At 47.0% G+C, this 25,415-nt stretch overlaps 1 protein-coding gene across 3 annotated transcripts in view; it reads right to left on the bottom strand.

Annotated features, from left to right (window-relative positions):
- The window catches only part of ROBO4 (roundabout guidance receptor 4), a 93,893-nt gene that overhangs the window by 55,285 nt on the left and 13,193 nt on the right, over positions 1–25,415 (bottom strand). For all 3 annotated transcript variants that reach the window (XM_033171790.1, XM_033171789.1, XM_033171791.1), the window contains exons 2-9: positions 22,077–22,400; positions 14,099–14,256; positions 12,741–12,861; positions 11,103–11,241; positions 5,649–5,776; positions 3,767–3,897; positions 2,536–2,755; positions 253–374 (exon numbers count right to left, since the gene is read on the bottom strand). In XM_033171790.1, coding sequence (XP_033027681.1) covers positions 253–374; positions 2,536–2,755; positions 3,767–3,897; positions 5,649–5,776; positions 11,103–11,241; positions 12,741–12,861; positions 14,099–14,256; positions 22,077–22,400 — 1,343 coding nt within the window. The remainder of the gene's footprint in view (positions 1–252; positions 375–2,535; positions 2,756–3,766; positions 3,898–5,648; positions 5,777–11,102; positions 11,242–12,740; positions 12,862–14,098; positions 14,257–22,076; positions 22,401–25,415) is intronic.

Here is a 25,415-nt window from a genome sequence, read left to right as displayed (position 1 = left end):
AGGAAACATAAATAAACATAACTGCATGTCACTCAAGCACATCTCTAGTTTCCCCAGTTTCCCCAAGTAGAACAGCTGGATAACGCTGAAGGGTTGCAACCACAGTTTTAGTTTGATCCACCCCCATGAAATGCTCTATTCCACCAGACCTTGGTGGAATACCACTTAATCGTCCTCCTTCCAGATTCCTTCTATCCATCACCATCAACCAGATATTGTGGTACCCAAATGGCACCAATTTCATTCCTTTACCTGGTAACCTTTGATGATACCATTGTGCATGTCTTGTGGAGGGGGCTCCCAGTGGATGATCACAGTGCCATTCGCATCTTGAAATGTGGTGATGCTGATGCTCTCAGGGGAAGCACCAGGCACTGGGAAGAAAGGAAAGGATAGGGTTGCTGAGATATTTTTTAGGAAAAGAAGGAGCAACAATTACTGGTGCAACAGGCCTCCAGCCACATGCTATTATCTACTCTTCCACCTCCTGCCTCCTCCATACAACTCAACAGCTTAAGATCAGGAGTTCAGGACTGAGGGATCCCAATCCTTTGCATGCCTGGTGGATCTCAAAGAGTTCTCAAACAGGGGTTGGCGAAATTAGCCTTGGGCTGGCACTACGAGCAGAAGACTAGAGAGTGTGGGATGTGGGAAAGTTCATGTTTGAATTATGTACTCTTAATTTCATTTCATGACAACAAGGCAAGGTTCATATGCTGTTGCTCGGTGCTGCCTGGGTTTTGCAAAGGTGCAAGAGCACAGAAGAATCCTACTGGTCTCCAAGGGCTAGGTCAAAGCTCAGCCACATGCTTTGTAGACAGAAGGTCCTGGGTGGGTTCAGTCTTCAGTTAAAGGAACCTAAGGTGTCACAGCTAGAAAGTCCTGTGCCTGGCACCTTAGAGAACTGTGTCCAGCCAGGTGAGACAATAATGGGGGAAATGGATCAATGGCCAAGGGAACCTGTGGCCCTCCAAATGTTAGATTCTAACTCCCATCACCCCAGATCATTGGCCATGCTGGCTGCGGCAGTTGGAGTCTAAAACATCCAGAGGGTGTCAGGCGTCAGAGGATCTGAACCCCCATGACAGGTTGCCAGGAACAGATAAGACAAGGGAAAGTCCTTACCAACTGCTTTTTATTCAATATTCACTGTGATGGCCTGGGATTCAGACTCAGATGCTGAACCTGAGAGATCCCAGCCTGCACAGGATTCCCAGCCTCCATAACCAGCAGAGCCGGAGCTAGGGCCTGAGTCTGAAGGGTCCTCACCTGTGCTGGATCCTCAGGTGCAGGCATCTGCTGAGTCGGCTCTGGCTCCTGATGGGATGGAGGACCCATTGCCTGGAGGTGCTCCACTCCCAGCCCCGTCAGAGGAAGCTGAGGTTGCCTCTGGGTCAGGTAACGCTCCAGCCTCTCCAGAGCTGCAGAGGCTCAGGACAGAGAGGCGAAGGGAACTGAGTTCCCGCAGGAGCAGTGCTCGCCTCCAGGCCAGGAGAGGTGAGTCTCCAGAGGATCGGGGCCGCCCTATGCCTCGGGGCAGATAAAAGCTGGCCAGCCCCAGGCCCATGTTGCAGGAGCAACATCATTGGTGACCAGTACCTGCCGGTGTTCCTGCTTGAAACCTGTCCTGCTTTCCTGCCTGAGCTCCTGACCCGCCCTGGTTCCCTGCTTGCCTACCTGTTCCTGACTTTGCCTGCCTCCCTGCCCTGCACCCAGCTTCAGATACTACGGACTGCCTTCACGTTACACCTTTGACCACGGACCGGACTTGGACCTTGCCTCTCAGGTGACCCACGGGACCAGCACATTCACAAAGAGAGGCTTGGAAATGCAGCCTCTTGGAAGAATGATGTTGCCCCGAGTGAGTCTCCACCCCTCCCTCTCTCCCTTCATGCGTAATCACTACGGGTGCTGAGAAGTGCCCTCTGCCTCTGAGCTCTTTGCTCTCCTACTTTCAATGCTCGCCGGGTTCTGAAAGAGGGGGGGTCGGGAATGCTTTCTAAAGACACTGTATCTGTCAGCTGTCGCCTCTCTGGTACTTCTTCTTCTTCCTCTCCCATTTTTTCCCAGCTTTCCCCCTCATCTTCCTCTGAGCTGTGATCTCCCTCAAACCCCTGTTGTAATTCTGAACTGTCTTCTACTCTGGAAGGGTCAGGCTGGGGAGGCGGTCTCCATCATTCCTCCTCCGCCCAGTCCCTGACGTATCCCCCATGCCCAATATAACTCATTTATTTATGTTCACATGCACCCCACTGCCTAAGGAAAGTAAACTGCTAGGCACAGATCACACCACATCACTGCCTCTAAAGCAGAAACGAGGAACCTGTAGCCCTCTAGATGCCTAGAAGGACTGCAACTAGCCCTGCTCTAGGTGTATCTCTGCTCGACTACAGCCTCCATTGTCCCTGGCCATTAGGATGTGGTCACTGGGATTGATGGGAGTTGGAGTCCAACAATGTATGGAGGGCCACTGGTTCTCCACCCATGTCCCATGATATTTAGTGTTCAAAAAGAGGAAGTTCTGAAGGGTCGTACCTTCTTCTGGGATCCAGAGATCTCTTACGTTGCTGTCCAAGCCATTAACCTTCCCTGAATATGGTTGCACCTTGAACTCATACTTATAACCTCTCTCAAGCCCTGGGACGATGGTACGGTGGTTGCTTTGGACGTGCCATTCAGCCCAGTGCGTGGTCACGGGCAACAGGGAGCGGTAGAACACCACATAGCCATCTATGCGCTGAGAAGAGGAGACAACCTTCAAGGCAATAGGTGGGAAATCTGGGTTAACCTCTGCTTCGGAGTAGGAATGGAGAAAATTTGCCAGTTTAAGCTTCTCTCCATTTCTCATTCTTCCAACCTTAAATTCACTTTCCCTGACTTCCTCAGCTTGCAATTTCTTCCTTTAAAAACATCTACACAAAACTGCACACAATGTATGCATTTAGTTATGCCAGTTTTGACTAATATACACATTTTTGCAAGTATTTCCCTCCAATGTAATGTCATTTTCTTCGATATCATGTGCCTTTTCATGCACACTTTTTGGCTGGAGGATGATGTCATAGAATTTGGAGCCTAGTGTGGGTTTTGAAGGATGGCTGCCTTTCAGTTGACTTGTGAAATTAACACAAAATGTTAACAAAATGTGAATTAAGCAGGCTTGCCTTAAAATGCAACGTGGGTAGATTTCTCCCCCAACCCAACGTAAATCAGAGAGAACTGTGATATCTGCAGAAACCACAGCATTGTTTGGGTCAAGCGACTCTTAGAGATATAGATGAGGTCCCTGAGGAACACAAAAGCTATGGAACGAAGTGGGAATAGACAAGAGCCAAACAGAATCTTCACCCCCAAATTAAATTAAATTAATATTCTGCGAGCTTTTGCAATTCAACTCTGAACAGCCAGCTCAATTCAGCTCAAAATTTGGATTTTGAACAACATTCATGAACAGACTAAAACAGCAGTGTTCAATAAATACCTGCATTTTACAGGCCTCCTTTGGCTGTGTGCACCTGTTCCCTGAACAGAATTTAACTCACACCTGTCAGCTGATGAGTTAAATCCTGGGTTAAATCCTCCTGGGAACAGGCATCCACACCTAATGCAAAACCAAAACCTGCCTTGCTTAAGTCACATCAGCTGATTGAGAGGTGGGCATGATTTGGGGAAATCACCTTGTGGGCCCAGTTGGAATGGCCCATGGGTTTAGAGCATGCTCCCCCTATCTGTATGCTCCGTTACACCTTTGCTATATCTAATTCACCTTCCAGTGCAGGTGGGCTGCTGGCGTGGAGGGGACAGCAGTGACATTTGCCAGGTAAACCTTTGCATCCATCGGCTCCTTCAATACATCTTTTGGCCTGTCCTGCTTGCTCTGGCCAGTGTCCAGGGGATCTAAAAGCCAAAAAACAGACTCAAAGCTGTATCCTTGGAGAACCTGGACTTTACCCAAATTGAGAGATGATAAGGTCAGTCCTTTTGGAGTCACCCCTTCTTTTGCATTATGCTTGTTTGCGCTGCTTTCCTACAGGATATGGCGACCAACGCAGCTCACAATAAATGAAGGCTGGCAACATCAACCCTGCCCTTGTGGGAATCGCCTGCAGGTGACCCAAGTGCCTGGAGACAAAAAGTCCGGTTGTGCATCCATAGCAGTGACCGGAGGAGGAATGACCACTGAGAGGAGCTCAGAGAGAACAAACTGCTTGGTGCATCTGCAGTAACACAACTGGATGCCTTCATCCAGAGCTGCCATCTATGGAGGGCCATGGGGGCCAGGGACCCACCAATATTTTCAAGAAGGGGGCTGCCCACCCCCAATTTCGGGGCTTGGCTCTGCCTTGCCCTTTTGAGGATTGCCAGGGCCACGGCAGGGTGTTCCTTTCACAAAGGCAAGGTGGCTGGCAGTGGGATGGTGGGCTGAGTTGGCCTGGCTGGGTTGGGGGGGGGGAGTGTTGCATATTGACTTCATGCACAAGTGAAGGGCCAACCCAATGTTGGTCGCAACTCATGAGTCCCAGCTGCAACAAAACATGTCTCTCCAGCCACAGCAGGTGCTGCAACCTTCCAACAGTTTGACTTCACCATAAAAGGTACACTCCTCTATTATCTCCCAAGGCAGAGGGGTGCCAACAACAACAGTTATCAAAATACATCATTGTGGTGTGGTGTGGCTTTCCTCCATGGCCTTCCCCAACCTGGTGCCCTCCTAGTTGTTGTTAGGCTACAGCCAAAAGGTGAGGAACCTTTTTCAGACAGATGGACATCTTCCAACAGTGGGCAACCTGTTGAAGATCTCACGCCAGTGGTGTGTAGAGCCAAAGGTAAGAAGTGTGGCCAGAGGCAAAAAGTCAACAGTACCAAAAGCAAAGGTGGCAAAACAACAGGTTTAATTCTCATCCCGCTATGGTAGGCTACTTTCCTGACACACAGAAGCCAGAGGTTTCTACACACAGGGCTGATCACAGGGGAAGGGGGGGGGGACATTTGTCCCAGGGCCTCACACCCAAGTAACCATTACATGGTGTGTGTGTTTTGGCATTTGGTTAATTTCCCGACTTGTTTTTTATGCACATGGAAGCAAATTGTGACACCCTCTCTCAGCTTGGAGCTGCAAAATTTAAGAAAGAAATGTGATTTGGCAAAAGACATAAATGTTCTTGTTAACTGATTTTGTCACATACTAACATCGACTGTTTCCCCCCCCCCCTCAATTCTTCTGGGAATTTCACAGAAAAGGAGTAGAAAAACATTTGTTATTTATTTTATTTTATTTTTTAAACACCTCTCACTTTTTCTCTTCTTTCCAGAGGTGGGCATGCGCTCCTATTTTGTTTTCACATGCTGTCCTTTCTTCACAGCTGCATAATGTTATGAGTTTGGGGGTGGGGGACTAGGCTGTATGCTGAGACCCTTCGAATGCCTGGCTGTCCTTCCCCTTCTACCGTAATTCTTGGAATAGCCAGGCTAGCTTCCTGGTGAGGCCATTCTTCCTTCAGGCAAACCAAAGCCATTGTCATAGCTGGCCAGGTCAAGCCCTCAAGGAGCATGCCTGGTCACAAGGGGCGTGGCTTAGGAAGTGGGTGTGGCCTGGACAGGGTCCCAAGGGCCAAATAAAGTGGCCTGATATTGATAGAGCCGCTTACCCTGCACTGTTAAAGATGCTTTGGCAGAGATGGTTCCCACCTGGTTGCGTGCAGTACAGACATATTTCCCGGCGTCGTTCATCGTCAAGTGCTGAATCTGAAGGACGTTTTCTCTGTTTACTTCATACCTGTGGGGAGCAGCGGTACAGAACCCACAGTCAGTGACTGAGGCTTTGTTCGCAAATGCATGTTCATCACTAAACACAGCTGCAATGTCCGGAAAGGACCTGCATGTGTGAAAGAGCCATCACAAGTCCGCTCACCCCTTTTAGGTGTGGTGGTGTTGCAGGATGGCAGAGGCTCCTCAAAGGCCCCAGCGAGGGGGTAGCATCATCACAGCCCCATACGGATAGGGGGCATGGGCATAAGCCTGCGCCTCCTATCAGAGGCCGGATCCTAGCCCGCATCCCAGATTGGCAAATGGGGATGCAGGCTAGGACACGGGCTGGACTGTGGGGTGGAGTCAACGGGGCAGGAAGGCTTCCCTCGGGTCCATTCCCTGGCAATTTAAACAGCCCTCACCTGCTTTCCCCTCGTCGGGTTTCCCACCCACCCTCCCTTGGTTCAAGCTGATGTTTAAGGACTTTGCTGCGGCTATGGTGGTCGCCGTTTTATGGGGCCAGGTAGGAATTTGTCCACCGGGCCAATTAGCTCCAACCTGGTGGTTTTGCCTACCTCATAGCAATCATCACAACTTGGTTGGGCATTGGGGCAATCCTTTGTCTTGGATGGAGAGGAGACTGTAGTCTCCGCCTGCCCCTCCAAACGCTGGGGTATGCCACTAAATGGATCCGGGGGGAGTGGCCATGTCTGCGTGCTCAGGGGGGCCGGGGCCGAAGGCACTCCCCCAGACAGCTGTCTCTGCAGGGGTCACCCTATTTGATGTAAGTCTTGGGACGTCCCACCTAGATTAACCTATGCATCACTTCTAGTTTGCAGGGCAGAAGTATTTTGATTGCCCCATGCCCAAGCCAAACCTCTTTCATCTGTATTCAATAAAATTATGACCTGTTTTGATCCGAACCAGTCTTTGTTGTCCTTTATTTGTCTGTGGATTGGGGACAGAGGAGCACAATGCCTGGACCCACAAGAGCAAATGCCAAGGACTCTGGTCTGATGTCATGCTACTCTTAGCACCATATGTTCTGGGGGAGGTCATTCACACAACCGGCTACAAGTGCTCAAGGCACGCTCTGTATTGCTCTTATGGTAACATTAAGTAATGAGATAAAACATTAGAGAAGCCTTGCAAATCGGCCCTGGATAGCTCAGTTGGCTAGAGAGTGGTGCTGATAACGCCAAGATTGCAGGTTCAATCCCTGGTTCAATGCATATTCCTGCATTTCAGGAGGTTGGACCAGATGAACCCTTCCAATTTAGTGAAAAGCTACTAGCCTATGATGATGCTTCTTTTTTAAAAAGACCAACTTGCAATAAAAAATTACTAGCCTGCTAAGAGGCAAGTAATCTACATAGCCATACACAGAAGAAAGAAAGACTGATCTGTCCTACGCTAACTGACCCAGAAGCTAGATCCAGCAATGAGTTTGGCTTCTCCTATTTCCACCATTGGGCTCATCTTTAGGATTTGCCACCCGGACTGATAGCAGTAGTTGTGGAAATCAAGGAGTGGCAATCTTCAATTGATACTAGCCGTAACAGCTCCAGGATCATCATGCCTCCAAACATGAATCGCCAGTGGGAGAGGACTATGGTCTTCAAATCCTGCTTATAGCCTTTCTAGGGAAAGGTGGTTGGCTGCCAGGGGAATCAAAGAGGCAGAATGCCTTTTAATACCAGTTACTGGGGAGAGAGTTGTGGTGCTTGTCTTCTGCTTGCCAGCTTCCCATGGGCATCTGGTTGGCCATTGTGGAGAACAGGGTGCTAGATGGGTCTGATCCTGCAGCCACGCTCTTCTTAAGTTCTGCCTTTGTTCCTCTGAGCTGTCTGGCAATAGCCAAGGTAAAGGTAAAGGGACCCCTGACCATCAGGTCCAGTCATGTCCGACTCTGGGGTTGCGGCGCTCATCTTGCTCTATAGGCCGAGGGAGCCGGCGTTTGTCCGCAGACAGCTTCCGGGTCATGTGGCCAGCATGACAAAGCTGCTTCTGGCGAACCAGAGCAGCGCACAGAAATGCTGTTTACCTTCCCGCTGGAGCGGTCCCTATTTATCTACTTGCACTTTGACGTGCTTTCGAACTGCTAGGTGGGCAGGAGCTGGGACCAAGCAATGGGAGCTCACCCCGTGGCAGGGATTTGAACCGCCGACCTTATGATCAGCAAGCCCTAGACTCTGTGGTTTAACCCACAGCGCCACCTGGGTCCCTCTGGCAATAGCTGTTGTTGTTCAGTCGTTCAGTCGTGTCCGACTCTTCGTGACCCCATGGACCAGAGCACGCCAGGCACGCCTATCATTCACTGCCTCCTGCAGTTTGGCCAAACTCATGTTAGTAGCTTCGAGGATACTGTCCAACCATCTCATCCTTTGTCGTCCCCTTCTCCTTGTGCCCTCCATCTTTCCCAACATCAGGGTCTTTTCCAGGGAGTCTTCTCTTCTCATGAGGTGGCCAAAGTACTGGAGCCTCAACTTCAGGATCTGTCCTTCTAGTGAGCACTCAGGGCCGATTTCCTTGAGAATGGATAGGTTTGATCTTCTTGCAGTCCATGGGACTCTCAAGAGTCTCCTCCAGCACCATAATTCAAAAGCATCAATTCTTCGGCAATCAGCCTTCTTGATGGTCCAGCTCTCACTTCCGTACATTACTACTGGGAAAACCATAGCTTTAACTATACGGACCTTTGTTGGCAAGGTGATGTCTTTGCTTTTTAAGATGCTGTCTAGGTTTGTCATTGCTTTTCTCCCAAGAAGCAGGCGTCTTCTAATTTCGTGACTGCTGTCACCATCTGCAGTGATCATGGAACCCAAGAAAGTGAAATCTCTCACTGCCTCCATTTCTTCCCCTTCTATTTGCCAGGAGGTGATGGGACCAGTGGCCATGATCTTAGTTTTTTTGATGTTGAGCTTCAGGCCATATTTTGCGCTTTCCTCTTTCACCCTCATTAAAAGGTTCTTCAATTCCTCCTCACTTTCTGCCATCAAGGTTGTATCATCAGCATATCTGAGGTTGTTGATATTTTTTCCGGCAATCTTAATTCCGGTTTGGGATTCATCCAGCCCAGCCTTTCGCATGATGAATTCTGCATATAAGTTAAATAAGCAGGGAGACAATATACAGCCTTGTCGTACTCCTTTCCCAATTTTGAACCAATCAGTTATTCCATATCCAGTTCTAACTGTAGCTTCTTGTCCCGAATAGAGATTTCTCAGGAGACAGATGAGGTGATCCGGCACTCCCATTTCTTTAAGAACTTTCCATAGTTTGCTGTGGTCGACACAGTCAAATGCTTTTGCGTAGTCAATGAAGCAGAAGTAGATGTTTTTCTGGAACTCTCTAGCTTTCTCCATAATCCAGCGCATGTTTGCAATTTGGTCTCTGGTTCCTCTGCCCCTTCGAAATCCAGCTTGCACTTCTGGGAGTTCTCGGTCCACGTACTGCTTAAGCCTGCCTTGTAGAATTTTAAGCATAACCTTGCTAGCGTGTGAAATGAGTGCAATTGTGCGGTAGTTAGAGCATTCTTTGGCACTGCCCTTCTTTGGGATTGGGATGTAAACTGATCTTCTCCAATCCTCTGGCCACTGCTGAGTTTTCCAAACTTGTTGGCATATTGAGTGTAGCGCCTTAACAGCATCATCTTTTAGGATTTTAAATAGTTCAGCTGGAATATCATCACTTCCACTGGCCTTGTTGTTAGCAAGGCTTTCTAAGGCCCATTTGACTTCACTCTCCAGGATGTCTGGCTCAAGGTCAGCAACCACACTACCTGGGGTGTATGAGACCTCTATATCTTTCTGGTATAGTTCCTCTGTGTATTCTTGCCACCTCTTCTTGATGTCTTCTGCTTCTGTTAGGTCCTTTCCACTTTTGTCCTTAATTGTGGTAATCTTTGTACGAAATGTTCCTTTCATATCTCCAATTTTCTTGAACAGATCTCTGGTTTTTCCCATTCTGTTATTTTCCTCTATTTCTTTGCATTGCTCGTTTAGAAAGGCCCTCTTGTCTCTCCTTGCTATTCTTTGGAAATCTGCATTCAATTTCCTGTATCTTTCACTATCTCCCTCGCATTTTGCTTGCCTTCTCTCCCCCGCTATTTTTAAGGCCTCATTGGACAGCCACTTTGCTTTCTTGCATTTCTTTTTCATTGGGATGGTTTTCGTTGCTGCCTCCTGTATAATGTTACGAGCCTCCATCCACAGTTCTTCAGGCACTCTATCCACCAAATCTAAGTCCTTAAACCTGTTTTTCACTTCAACTGTGTATTCATAAGGAATTTGATTTAGATTGTATCTTACTGGCCCAGTGGTTTTTCCTACTTTCTTCAGTTTAAGCTGGAATTTTGCTATAAGAAGCTGATGATCAGAGCCACAGTCAGCTCCAGGTCTTGTTTTTGCTGAGTGTATAGAGCTTCTCCATCTTTGGCTGCAGAGAATATAATCAATCTGATTTCGATGTCGCCCATCTGGTGATGTCCATGTGTAGAGTCGTCTCTTGTGTTGTTGGAAAAGAGTGTTTGTGATGACCAGCTTGTTCTCCTGACAGAACTCTATTAGCCTTTGCCCTGCTTCATTTTGAACTCCAAGGCCAAACTTGCCAGTTGTTCCTTTTATCTCTTGACTCCCTACTTTAGCATTCCAATCCCCTATAATGAGAAGAACATCCTTCTTTGGTGTCATTTCTATAAGGTGTTGTAAGTCTTCATAGAATTGGTCAATTTCAGTTTCTTCAGCACTGGAAGTTGGTGCATAAACTTGGATTACTGTGATGTTAAAAGGACTGCCTTGGATTCGTATCGAGATCAATCTATCATTTTTGAAATTGCATCCCAGTACAGCTTTCGCCACTCTTTTGTTGACTATGAGGGCCACTCCATTTCTTTTACGGGATTCCTGCCCGCAGTAGTAGATATGATAGTCATCTGAACTGAATTCGCCCATTCCCGTCCATTTTAGTTCACTGATGCCTAGGATGGCAATAGCTAGGTGACTTAAAAGCAGAACCTGAGGAATAAATCTACAGTTGAAGCAGCATCGACCCTTTGATGTGCTTCCTATAAACACCAACTTTGAGACCTATTCTGACATTTGAATGGCATAATATATTAATCTGCAAGCGTAATTTAAGATGGATGTTTATTGTATTGTGAATATGGGGGCGAAACTTTTCTGTTGTTGTTTTTTCCCCGTCTCTTTTTTCTTCTTCCGTCTTTTACAAATTTACAATTAAAAAATCAATTAAAGCACACACACAATTTGATCTTACTTTCACAAGCTGCAATGCCGTGGCCAAGCAGTGAGTGACAGCGACAGAAATCCTCTGAATCTAACAGGTATCCTCACCTTCCGGAGGGAAGCTCTCCCGTTTCCTTGTGCCACTGGATGACGGGCGTTGGGTCTCCATGGACTCCACACATGAACAGGACGGTGCTGCCAAGCTTGGCCACGACATCATTAGGCCGCCGAGTGAATACTGGCTTTTCTTGGGTAGGAGAAGCAGACAATCTAATCAAACCGAATAGTCCCTTAGGGTTATGGAAGCTCTCACTAGCAGAGTGGGTTTTATGGAGGTCAGAGCCCACCAACATCTACTCAGAGTAGACCCCTCAAAAGTAATGGGTCTAAATTGGCCATGTCTCCTAATTTCAAGGGGTCCACTCTGAGTAGGATGAGTGCTGGATACAGCACATGGAGTCCAGCCATCGAAAGACATAGCTTCTTTTCAGCAAGATGACCCACCTCTCTGTCCATCTATGCTTTCATATTAATGCTTTCCCCCACACTTCCTGGTGATGGAGCCATTAAAAAGGAATTCATAAGAACATAGGAAGCTCCTTTATACCAATTCAAACCATTGGTCCATCTAGCTCAGTATTATCTGCCAGTGGACACTGACTCTCCAGAGTTTCAGACATGGGACATGCCCAGTCCTACCTCATGTCAGGCTTCAGGGAATTGGCTTCCTCCCCACTTTGGCAGTAGATAACCAGAACAAAGGAAGGGGGTATTCTTACCAGTTAGAAACTTTAATGATCACAGCGATAGAACAAAGAATCTCTGTCCTCGGAATGGTGGTGCTCCCAATTAAGGGTTCCACCCACTTCCTCCCTAGTCACCCACTTCACTTCCACGCCTTGCAACCTGATCTCGCAACCACTGTGCTTTCTGTGCTGCCACCTTATCTCCTCTCCTTGACCTTGGAGAGAGCGGATGAATGCTTTCCAGAGACAGTGAGTCTGTTAACCCTCTCTCTCCCAGTGCTTCTTCTCCTAGCTGTTCCCCATCCAGTATCTCCAAGCTTCTGCCTTCTGAACTATGTCCCTCTGCAAACCACTGTTCCAAATCTATGTGGTCCCCCTGCTCCTGGGAAGATTCAAAATCCTGATCAGGAGCAGGGGGAAGGGGAAGCTCCCACCATTCCTCCTCAGTGCAGCCCTCCTCAGCACGGTCCCTGACACTTGGGGACTAAACCTGGGACCTTCTGTTTCCAAGACAGGTGTTCTGCCACTGAATTATGGTCCTTCATATTCAGTTCATATTCTGGATCTGAATACGCTAAATGATCCAGCTGCTTCTAATGATGCCACATCCCCAAAGAACTTTGAAAGTGTTGCACATCATCTCATTCACGAATCACTTCCCCTTTCAAAAAAATGACTTTCTAATATATTTCCCATTGGCTAAGCTCCCTTTGTCCTGCCAGCTTCAGTACGATGCATAAATTCAATACTTGGTGGTGATGGAAATGATGGAAAACAGATACCATGATAATTCAACAGTTATGGTTGGACAATGCTCTCATTTTCTCTATAAGCACTTCTGTGCTCTGCACAGTTAGGTGAAGCTCATGTCTAATTTTGCCAATCAGCCCCAATGTGGCACTTATCTATGGTGTAGAGATTCTCACCAGCTGATGGGACACCCGCCAAGGGTATAGCTCAACTTGGTGGGGAAAGATGGGGGGAGAAATCCCTTCCTTACCCAAAACGGAGACCAAGGCAGCTCTGCTCGCTCGCTCTCCTACTTGATTGGTGGCCATGCAGGTGTATGCTCCCACATCGCTCTTCAAAGCATGGGCTATCAAAAGCTTTGTGTTGGTCACCTGTCGAAATGGGGTGAGGTGGGGGAGAAAGAATATGTCGGAGCTCCATGAGTATTTACTTGCCCCTTTTGATGTGTGGCATTATGGTTAGGGTGTTGGACTATGACCTGGGTGACCAGAGTTCAAATCCCCACTCAGCCATGAAGCTCAGTTGCCTTGAGCCAGTCACCAACTCTTAACCAAACCTTCCTCACAGGGTTGTTGTGAGGATGAAATGGGGAGGAGGAGAATTGTGTACCCCACTTTGAGTTCCTTGGAAGAAGGTGATATATAAATGTATTAATAAAAATATACCAAAAAAGTCATATTGTCTGGGAGTCTGTGAAGTGCCTTTTCTCTGGGCAAAAAAAGGACAGTTGGCTTAACAAGATGGCTTAGCAACTTCTCTACATATTCTTCAAAGGATAAATACACACACACACACACACACACACACACAAAATCACACAATACACAATTGTGCAAAATAACTTCAACATAGCAATGACAACACAGTGCACAGTACAATTCACAAGCCCACTAAGTACATCCACTTAGTGGATTAATTTTCAGAGAAAATATAGCTAAGTTCCTCACTGTAGAAATCAAAACTCGGAAACTGGGATACAACGGTTAAAGAGAAGATGAATTCCAAGCCAAAGTTGTCTGTAGTTTAAAATCAGTTTTGATGATGTTGTTTTGTTAAAAATAAAAGGCAGAATCTTTGTGTATGTATATTGCCTTTTTATTCTCTCCGCTGTGGTTGTTGCGGCTACATTCCCATCTTAAAGCACATGGCTTCCACCCCCTCCCAAATCCCGGGAACAGTAGTTCCCAGAGCTACAATTCCTGGCACCCTTAACAAACTATAGTTCCCAGGATTCTGGGGGGGGGGCGGAACCACGTGCTTTAAAACATGCGGTGCAATTGTGACCTTGATAACCATACACTGCATCGGATATGGGCTGCATATATTTATTGATTGATATCATTTATATCCCACCCTCTTCTCCAAAGAGTTTGAGGTGGCACACATGGTTCTCCCCATCCTCATTTAACCCCCACAACAACTCTGTGAGGTCGGCTAGGCTGAGAGATAGTGACTGGCCCAAGGTCACCCAGTGAGCTTCATGGCCGAGTGAATATTTGAACCTTGATCTCCCAGGTCCCAGTCTAACACTCTAGCCACTACACCACAGCGGCTCTTTAAAAAAAAACCACAAAAAGCATTACTACTAGATGTATTGTTTTTGATTACCTCATAATGACCATTTTCCTCATTTATGGGGACGCCGTTCTTTTTCCACGAAATGGTAGGCTCGGGGTGTCCTCTAGGGGGCAAGCATTCCAGCACAAGTTGTTCTCCAGTTGTCACCACCAAGTTGCTGGGATGAAGCCGAAACTCTTCCTGCAGAGCTACGAGAAAACACAAATATATCCTAAATAAAATTCCCATATGGGGTAAGCAACAGTTCCCAATATTCTTTGGGGGAAGCAATTTCCTTGAACTGCACATATGTGAATATGGCCTACGATTTTGCAACTACAGGTGGGTAGCCGTGTTGGTCTGCCATAGTCGAAACAAAATAGAAAATTCTTTCCAGTAGCACTTTAGAGACCAACTGAGTTTGTTCTTGGTATGAGCTTTCGTGTGCATGCACACGAAAGCTCATACCAAGAACAAACTCAGTTGGTCTCTAAGGTGCTACTGGAAAGAATTTTCTATTTTGTTTCGATTTTGCAACTGAATGTGTTTGAATCCCACCTGAAAACAACAACAGTCTAGAACAGTGGTGTCCAAACTTTTTTCAAAGAGGGCCAGATTTGATGAAGCGAAGGGCCACAAGGGCCGACCAAAGGGCTGACCAAAGTTGTTAGCCTTTTTTTAAGGATTGATGTTGTTGAGGTGTTTTTTGGATTTTACACTAGGAAATAAACTGATTAAACAGACCAGTAGTCTGGATTAGGCCCCCGAAACGGACTTTGGACATGCCTGGTCTAGAAACACCCTAAATTAGCCACACCAGTAGAGGGTAGTGCTGCACTGGACTACCAATCACGTGATAAGAAAAAATAGAAGTTTAAGGTGCAAAAAGCTGCTCATTGTAGATTAAGCAGCAAAGGGGGGGGTAAGTGTAAGAATCCTTCTTTTGCCCTCTGGTGTTGACTGTGTTTATGCAAAGGAGCGGGACATATAGGGTGGTTTTTAATTACTCAGTCATTTCCAGAGGTTGCATTTTGTAAGCAGAATCAAGCACTGATCCAGCTGCCTTTCCACTCCACCTGACAAAATTAATCAGTTCGATTTGGAAGCTAAACTTCCATGCTCTAAGACGAAGGAAAGATGACGAAGTTAAAAGGACAAAATTCCAACCACAAAGTCATTGGATGTTGTGAGGGGTGGGGATACTTAAAACAATAAAAGCTGAACCAGCAGAATCAATTATAAACCATACTAAACTTAAAAGTGAGTTTATTTGGTGCAGTCACTCTACTGTAACGGCAATAAAGCACATCCCATTAATTTCAATTAGTGTGTTAAGCACATGTTTAACTCTCTCCCATCAACGTCAATGGTGTTTACTTCACTTGCGCTCGATGATTGTACCCTAAGATTTTTACCACTCTTCAAAGGCTTGGCTTTGCCTTTCACATGTTTACTGCATCAAGAGAGCACTGCAGTATAAATTCCTTAATTCTGTTTTGTATTTTACAATTACTTTGTAGATTCTAAAATACACACACACACATCCAGTTAATGTGTTTTTAATCGTTTTCAATGATGGAGTGTAGCTACATAAACAGAGGAGATGGAGCTTAAACAGACGCTCAGGTCAATGATGATGATGATGATGATGATGATGATGATGGTGTAAGGAATTCAATTAACATTGCCATTCGGGGCATGCCTAGTCAGGGAAGCCATACCGAGTAGGGTTGCCATATCTTGAAGAGCAAAAAAGAGGACAGCCCAAGCTGCTGCCAGCCCACGCGCCTCTTCCCCCAGCTTGGGACAAGCCCAAGCCAAAATACAAAGCAAAAAACAAAAACCCAATAAATAAATAAATAAATAACACCCCCCCCCCAAAAAAAACCGACATTTCCTTTGAAATGTAAAAATCCCCCCGGATGGGCATGTTGGCCTCCCAAAAGAGGACATGTCCTGGATTTCCCAGACGTATGGCAACCCAAATGCTGAGATCAGTGGGACTTCTTCCCAGGAACATGTGCATTGAATTGCAGCACCTATTGCCTGAGATGTGTAGTGTGGAGCTAATGCCCATGGTACGAGGCCATGCAGCTGAGAAAAGTCTGCAACACACGCACGCACTATTCCACAACAGTTGCTAGCCCAGAAAAATATAGTAGCTCACATGCTCAGGTGCACGAAAGGCAGGAGTGGGGAATCTTTGGTCCTTCAGATGTTGCTACTCATCAATCCACCCTAGCAAGCATGCTTCCTTGCCCTCACTTTTTGCACAAACATACATATTTGGAAACAAGATGCTGGGCTAGATGGGCCTTTGGATGCTTCTCAAAATTATCATTTTTTTCCAAGTGTCAGTCTGCTGGACTGTACAAGTAGCCATTTAATGTCATCTGTTGTCCCACTTCACTCAAAGCGCCAACAGCTGCTGCTCTTGTGAACAATACAAAAGACCACCAGGCCATCAAAAAGAGGCCTATTGACCAAATGCCCTCTCCCCACTTCAACAATGCAGGTTGAATGTAATGTTGATGCTACTCAGAGCAGATTCATAGAAATGAATGAACCTAAGTGAATCACATCCATTAACTTCAGGGTGCCTACTCTGAGTAGGAAACTTGCATTGCATACACCTCCATTTTCCAAAGAGGCCAGCCACAAAGGTGGGTGTAGGGCAGCGCCACCAGTTCTGCCACACTGGGTACTGAGCCTAGGGGGTGCCGCAGGGCACTGCAACTATGACGTAATGAATTGAACAGAACAGAAGGGGAGAGGCAGGAGTGCTGAATTTTTGGGCTCACACAGGGCGCCGCTGAACTTTGAAAGACCAAAGTCCACCCCTGCCTTCAAGAAACCCACAAGTGGAACATGAAGGGAGTTGCATTTCTTAGTGCAGAAAGTATTGATCTGAAGTGTAGAGATCTTTCCTATTCTACTTGGTTCAAGAAGGTTCTGGAAAGTTTTCTTTCTATATGAAAGAAACAGGCAGAAGGTTCTTGTTTGGGTTATTTCTTCTGAGAAGCTGAGGACAGCTGGTTTAAACTGGTTCTCTTATCTTTCTGTCAAGGTCATGCTGACTATAATAATAAGGCCAGAAGGAGCCTGGGCTCTGAGCTCATTCTTTCTGTCTCTTTGTTCTGGTGTGCTGTTCTGTATGCTATAGTGTTAAGGTTTAGTCTTATTATAAGTCATTGTAAGTTTTATTGTAAGTGCTGCAACTGTGCCAATCCTGAATGCACTGTCGTACCTTGGTTCTCAAATGCCTTGGTACTCGGACGTTTTAGCTCCTGAACGCTACAAGCCAGAAGTGAGTGTTCTGGTTTGTGAACGTTTTTCATCTGACACGACTTCCGTGGCTTCCGATTGAGTGCAGGAAGCTCCTGCAGCCAATCGGAAGCCGTGCCTTGGTTTTCAAACTGTTTCAGGAGTCGAATGGACTCCCGGAACAGATTAAGTTTGACAACCAAGGTATGACTGTATTGGATTTGTGACCATTGTGCTCATTTGCCTTCAGTAAAGCTCTGCTAGATGAAGTACAATTGCCTCTGGTTTTTTTTGAAACATTGTGTTTAAGTTTTTTCCTCCTCCGGACCAGCAAAGCTTAGCTGGCCGACAGGGAGAAGCCCTCGCCTGCTTTTACTGCCTATCAACTGGTGCTATTCACAGATACAATGCCACTGAACCTGGAGTTTCCATTTAGCCATCAACACTAATAGCCATTGATGGGCTTATCCTCCATATATTTGTCCAATCTCCTTTTGAAACCATCTAAGCTAGCAGCAGCCACACCATCCTGTGGCAACAAAATGAGAACTAGCGTGGCTATTTATGGGAAGCCGACTTCCTGCAGCTTCTTCTGCTTCAAATATAACAATTGCCTTGACAACCTGAACTGGGAACACAATCAGAAGGGAGAAACCCACAGAGAGGGAGGGAGGCAGCCTTTCCCCCTTGCCTTCCAGTCTTCTGCCTGCTTCCTGCATTCATCCCTCCTGGAGGATGTGACTCCTTTGTAATATAATCAAAAGTCCAGGAGATGAGTCAACTTCTTACAAGCAGCAACCTGCAAAGACCGTACCTTAGGATGTTATTGCTAGATATTTTTAGACAGTTAAACAAAATAATCCTTAATTGTTTCCAAAAGTCTCCCACCCCACGTTTCCCAGCACAGACCAAGAGAAAAGATTAGGCTGCATTGCAGCGATGCGCTGTAACAAAGAAATAGGTCAATTCTACTGCCGAAGAAGGATGGTAGAGGACTACAGATGGAGGAGAAATTTGGTTGATCTCCATTTAAATGGGAGCCCACCTAACTGACACTTCCCAATGTTGTTGTTGTTCAGTTGTTCAGTCGTGTCTGACTCTTCGTGACCCCATGGACCAGAGCACGCCAGGCATGCCTATCCTTCACTGTCTCTCGCAGTTTGGCCAAACTCATGTTAGGAGCTTCAAGAACACTGTCCAATGCAATCTGCTAACCAAAAGGCAGCCATTCTTGAAAGTTCACACTTTCCTGAATTTTGCATTGAAATTCTCCAAACAAATAATGCACCAAAAAAAGGATGTCTATTAGTGAAAGTGTGTTCAAAAATATGCATATTAGGGAAGATAAGTCATAAAATGAATTCATATTAGGAAATAATCAGAAACTATGGGGAAATTGTGCACGAGAATGTGCATATTATGTGAAAATTGCTCTAAAATGCTACTTTAAAATAAAATCACAAACTGATGCAGAAATGTAGAGACCTGAACTTGCAACTGGGGAAAAATGAGAAATGGAGAGAAAACAAAATTAACAGATGTGCCCATGCCTATACAGGAGTAATGGAGGGGGTTATATTTGCTGTAGAAATGAGAAAAGGATCTCAACATCTGGGAGGGAGACAAATTTAGCTTCCCCTGACCATATGGGAATGTAAATATGACTTCCTAGTGCATAAGTCAATGACTGGGGCACAGTACAAATATTTTAGAGGGAGTTTTGATCCACAACTGCCCTTTAAGCTAGTAAACTCAGAAGGAGGATGATCGAGAATCTGTTAACATTAGAAGTGGAACCTGTTACAAAACATCCCAGTGTGGAGTGCTTCCTGTTTAGGGATTCAGTCAAGCAGCCATGCCAGCTTCCAAGATACTCCACCCCATTCCTCCTCCATCCAAGTTTTCCATTATTTCCTTTCAACAGTTAGTCAGCATTCCATGGCCATAGACTGTCTTCAGTCCCCAATGAGACATTTATGGTGGTTCCCCAGCACCACCTTTTAGGTTTTGCCCTCTAAAGATTTTGTATAACAATACCTCTTGTGCTGGGGGTGTTGGGAGAACTGAGATCACGGTTAGTAAATGATGGCATCCCACTTTGCTGCATATGTATGAGCAACTTGAGGATTTTAATGGGCTTTTGTGATCATAGGCAGGGCCGTCTCGTCATAGGGCCTGGGTGGTGCAGCGCACCAGGGCGCCGGGCCCCCCAGGGGTGCCCCGCGAGCCGCCGGCATACTGGGCGCCCCCTCCCCAACCTGCCCCCGCCCCCCTGGGCGGGCGGGCGCTCGCGCGTCGGCGGGCGGGCTGCAAGCCGGCCGCCCTCCAGAGCCCCAGCTGGAGCGCTGGGAAGGGCACGCAAAGCCCTGCACTGCTCCAGCACCACGCCCCTCATCCCCCGAGGGGCGGCCAGCACGGGAGGGAGGCGGGCGGAGAGGCGGCATGTGGGGGGCGCCAAGGGATCATTGCGCCACGGCGGCCGATCCCTTTAAGACGGCCCTGATCATAGGGTATGGGAAAAGAAGATGGTACTTTCTTAAAGTTAATTAATCTGGAACAAAAGCTTATGTATGCAATGCTGGTCTTTTCAGTCACAAAGATTTCTATTTTTATTCTGCATATTTAACAAACGGAGGAAACTGCCTTGTACAAACCACTGGGCTACGGGACCCCCCTCTACAAAAATAAGACTATATATCCAGCCAGCCCACTATTGTCTACTCTGACTGCCAGCATCTCGCCGGTGACTCAGACAGGGAAAGATCCTCCCATTAGCTGACCCTTCTAACTGGAGAGGTCAGGAATTGAACCTGGAACATTAAGCAGATGCTCTGTCACTGAGCCAGGTTTTTTCTAAGCTACAACCATGATATTAATCCATTCAAAATGCTATCCCCTTTTAAAATAAATGTGTTGGTTCGTTAAATGGTATGAAACCCACAGACTTGCTATTTGAAATGGTACAGCTGAGCGTTTTAACCTCCTGACACTAAGCAAAACCGCCAAAACAGCACCGGCCTCCTACTGACTTTGCTTCAGAGACCCACACAGAGGCAGTGGGGGGGCGGGGGCAGGAAGCAGAGGAAAAACTGGGAGCATGTCTGGAATTGGCTTGCCGGAGCGCATGTTTCGCATCGCTCCACGGCAATGCAAGACCCAATGCGCATCTGAGGAGGGGAACTATTTGCTTGCACGTGCTCGAACAGCGAGTCCATGTGGCGCACTTAATTTAGTGTTGCTAACAGAAGCATCTCCCAAACCATCCTCGCCTGCATGAATATTTATAGCTGCCAAACACCACTGCGAACCTTCACACTGGGCCACGAGAGCCGGATGGAGCCTGATCGTTAATGAAGTGTTAATTGGAGGGTCTCCCAGCCTGAATATTAAAGAGGGTTTTTTTTTAAATTGTGCCAATAATTAGAGCTGCAAAATCCTGCAAGAGAGACGTTGTGGGCTTAAAGGTGGGGAAGCTCGTGTGGTCCAGGGGCATGCCTGAGATGGGGCATTTGATATCTGTACTACCCTGGGGATGCAGAACGTGGAATATAGGAGTAATGAGAGTAGCTAGAAAGTCAAAAGTATTTATAAACACAAAACAAACAAACACACATTGGCAGAACTTTTCTTACCGTATATACTCGAGTATAAGTCGACCCAAATATAAGCCGAGGCACCTAATTTCCCTACAAAAATGTGGGAAAGCTTATTGACTCGAGTATAAGCCGGTTCGCCTTTGCCACTGTGGTAGAGGAGGAACGAGCATCCCAAAGCAGCCCTTTGGGCTGCTCCTTCCTCTTCCTCCTTTGCTGCTGTGGAGCTCACCCCGTCGCAGGGTTTCGAACCGCCATTCTTCTGATCAGCAAGCACTAGGGTTCTGTGGTTTAACTCACAGCACAATGTTCCCTTGTGTTATACAGAGAAGGCTGGGATCCTGTCCTGTTTAAGCAGGAGCCAGGGAAAGTGAGCACCTGTGGGGTTTTAATATTTCCCTAACTGATAGGCTTTCTGCCTTCTGGGGTCTAAAGTTTGCATTTATGTGAGCAGTTCAGGAATGGAACAAGCTGCCTGGGGAGAGTAAAGAACCGCCGTTCTTGTACACTTCTTAAGGAATGGTTGACTTGAGTATAAGCCGAGGGCAGCTTTTAAAGCACAAAAAGTGTGCTGAAAAACTAGGCTTATACTCAAGTATATACGGTAATTGTTGCTCTCAGTATGCATATATTTCATTGTATTTATTTATGGATGCATGACATTATTACTCTCTGCTTCCTGAATACGAGAGGCAAAATGTCATCCCCTGATCCCCAATCCTAGTTCAGCACACTAAACACTACTGTATCTAATTGGATGCGATCAACAGCATTGAAATCACTGGGTGACATTGAACCAGTCCTTTTCTCTCAGTTTTCTCATCTGTAAAATATGGAGAATTGAATTTAATATTGGACAAATGAGAAAATCAAGAGAAATGACAATGTACAGATTTGGCAGTCCCTCAAGTGTGGATCTATACGGGGGGGGGGGCTATAAATAAGCCATAAATTAAATTGTTTTAACCAAAGGGGGGGAACTCTGTGTAAAATCGCATAGAAAAGTTTTCTGCTCTACAGCGCCATCTGGTGTTGCATGTTTATAACGCATTTAAAATGCTGTTTTTGACTAATGTAGGTGAGTCCCTAATCCCACCCAGACAGCCCCACCATGCTGCAGTAAAAGTGGCTTGCCCGGTATGGAACTCTCTGAGCTGATCCCAATGCCTTACCTTCCACATAAAGAGAAGCATTCTTGCTAATGGCTGCACCCAGGTGGTTTCTGGCCACGCAGTTGTATACCCCCTCGTCCGATTTCCCCTTCCTCTGGCTGAGGCGTAAGAAGAAGAGGGACCCACCCGGCAGGAGGGTGCGTTGGGAGGGACCATCATCCTTGTTTGTCTTCACATACTCGCCATTGCGATACCACTCAATGGTGGGTGTCGGGTTCCCAGCCGCACGGCAGTTCAAGGTCGCAGCCTGGTCCCAGCGTACCACGAGGTCAGAGGGGTGGTCGATGATATATGGTACAACCTCCTCTGAACGAGACTTGGACCCTGGAAGAATAAGAAATGGGGAAGGAGGGACAGAAAAAAATTAACTTCATTCTCCCCCATCAAACACCTTATTGTCTTTCTGTTCCTTTGCTGGACTGCTTGCCACCTACAGTAACCTAGCACTGGGTTGACTCAAAAGTTCCAAACAAAGAAATCAGTAGCAAAGTAACCTATGTCATATTTTTGCACCCTGCATCATGCCGGTGCTATGCAGAATCTATACTGTTGGACATAGACTGGAATACTTGGTTTCAAGTCCCTGCTAAGCCACAAAATGTATGGATGTTGGGTGAGCCACTGTGTGCCTAACCTACAGGGGTATTCGGATGATAACAGCAGGGATATTGTGAACACAGCTTCATTGGAGAACCGGATACCCTTGTCAATCTTTACACATAATATTTATGTAAGGCTGTTGTCATGGTGTAGTTCACACAGCCACCAGCAGGTGCTGCTGCAAACGACAGTATGATGAGAGGTCAGTGCCACTTTCCTCCTCCACTGGCAGGTGTGGAAGTGGACTAACAAAGGAAAGAAAGCCTTTCTCCCTTCCCCACCCCTACTCCAGCTGCTACTGCTGCTTCGGCAAGCAAGGAAAAAGTCTGCATTTTCAGGCCTGATCGCTGCACCAGCTATGGCAGAAGGATGAACGATCCCGATCCCTGTGGCAGCTGCAGGCTGGTGCACAGGTTAGGCTATGGGCCCAATGGCATTGTACGATGGCAGCAAGACCAGTTTGGGGTTCAGCAGATCCCAGACTGGCTCAGAATGTTCCACTTTGGGGGCTTCAGCCGGGGCTCGGCTGTTGAAGGACTTGCCACCTTGCTTCCTGCTCACCCAAAGGAGGATTTCGGTGTCACTGACATGGTGCTTGTGCCGCCCTGCCGGTGGGTCAGAGGGAGACTAGCCAGACAGCAGTTCCATTCAATCCAACCCCATACCCCACCCCAGCATAAGGGAGTTTGAATTACTCTGCCTCTCTCTTAGAATCAGCTCTCCATCCAAAAATATCAAAATGACAATGATGCATTGCGAGGGTTGCTGAGAACATGAATGTGCCTTGGACATTTTAATGCTCTAAATAACATCACTATCAGAATCAACAACATAAATTGGTCCTCTTAGACAGCAAACCTATACATACTCCTGGGATTAATCCCATTAGACTGGGTAGACAAGTACAGTATGGCACAGTTGGTCTCCTTATCTCAGTGCCTGTTAGTAACCGCTGTCCATTTTCTAGCCTCTCTGTTTAATGCGAGGTACAAATTTCCCAGCCTTTCAAACTTCTAAAATTTAATAAGAGATGGAGAAAGCCCCGGGCCTTGATTTAAGCTTTCTGTAGAATGGCACTCTGCTGATCCACAGCCTCCGAGAAGCAAACTCATTGTTATTGCGGCAATACATAGTAATCCCCTCAGAGCTTCCTGTGCAGAATTTCCTGACATTGTCCCCTCGGAAGCAGCAAAAAGTCAAGGACCTTCAGCCACAAAGAATGGACCGGAGGGCGCCTAGGCACCCTTTGAGATACAATAACCCTTCTCCTCCCCCTATTTCCCAGTCAAAATCTCTGCTTTCTGCAACCTGCCGCATGCAAATCTCCAAGTCCAGTATTTTCTAGGTTTGATCCCCAAATCTGCCTTCTGCAACTATAATCATGCAACCCCTGTTCTCTGCACAGAGCTACAATTCCCAGACTTCCCTGGGAAGAGAGGTTGACTGTTAAACCACTCCAGGAATTGTAGTTCTGTGAGGGAAATGGGGATCTCCTAACCAGCGGTGTTATGTGAGTTCACAGCTCCTGGGGTAGGTGCATGTGTGCTGGGGGGGGGCAGAGGCATGGAGGGTGAAGGAGCCGGGCACAGCACCCCAGCCCTCACCACCGACACCACCAGAGCGACTGTGCCCTGCACTGGAGCCAAGCAGGGCTGCGCTGCTCCACCTGCCTGCCCATGCCGAGAGGGGGAGCTTGGCCAAACAACATGGCACTTGGCGGACCCGACCAGGTGCCCCCAAGCTGGCACCCCCAGCACAGCGCTGCCCTCTGCTCCTCTCAATGAGCCTTGGTTCCTCCAGCATCAGAAAAGGAGCACCTCACGGGGGGGGGGGGCTTTGCAAAAATCCATGCCCAGGTCCAGGGCTCCTCTGGCACACCACGCGCTACACCCCTGCTCCTAACAACACTCAGTACCCTTAGCAAACTACAATTCCCAAGATTCTTTGGAGGAACCAATCACTGTTTAAAGTGCTATGATACTGCCTTAAATATATAGTGCAGACGGAGACCCAGAGAAATACTTTAATCCCCTTCCCCCTGGTCTTTTGTTGCTGGACTTGGCTAGGGACTTTTCCGAAGTTCAACCTACCCAGAAAGGTCGTTTTTCCTTTCTTTGTATCCCTGCAAAAAACGTCCCATCCCACCCCCCACCCCCCGGTGCTACCACTGAAGCTTCCTGATTTCCCCATCTTTCCCACATTCGCCGAGCATGACGACGAGCCGGCGTGTAACGTTTCAGGAATTTCCTGCTTTTCAATATTTGTTTCTAAAGAAACATCTAAGCATCCCCCCACCTCCGCCGCCACTATTTCATCTCAACCCATTCAGATTCTGTATTACCACCCCAACAAACTGCAGAAAATGAGAGAGCTGGGCAACAGGATTTGGGCTAGGTGGAGGAAAAGAGAGGGGTGGGAAGTATTCATCACTTGGTACAGTGGCTGCAGGTTTTGACCCCTGGAGTGAATCAACACAGCTGGGGGGGGGGTTCAAAAGGGGATGTGCATTAGCAACAACTTTGTAAGAGTGGCAGAGTTGCTCCCTTTTAGAGTTCTGGAACCAAAGCCCCCGTCATCACACTGCAAAGCTTTTCAAAATAAGAAAAAAAAAGTGTTTCATCATTTCCATGAAATAAACACAAAGAAGGGAGCAGGCAGCACCTAAAATAAACAGATCTCCCATTGTTGCTGATCATCTGGGCCAATGCAGTTCAGGACCTCTATATCGAAAGGGCTGCC

This window comes from Lacerta agilis, chromosome 15 (assembly GCF_009819535.1).
Source record: "Lacerta agilis isolate rLacAgi1 chromosome 15, rLacAgi1.pri, whole genome shotgun sequence".
Lineage (NCBI taxonomy): Eukaryota > Metazoa > Chordata > Lepidosauria > Squamata > Lacertidae > Lacerta > Lacerta agilis.
The sequence above is the reverse complement of the archived record's forward strand: the minus strand, read 5'-3'. Positions and strand labels throughout refer to the sequence as shown.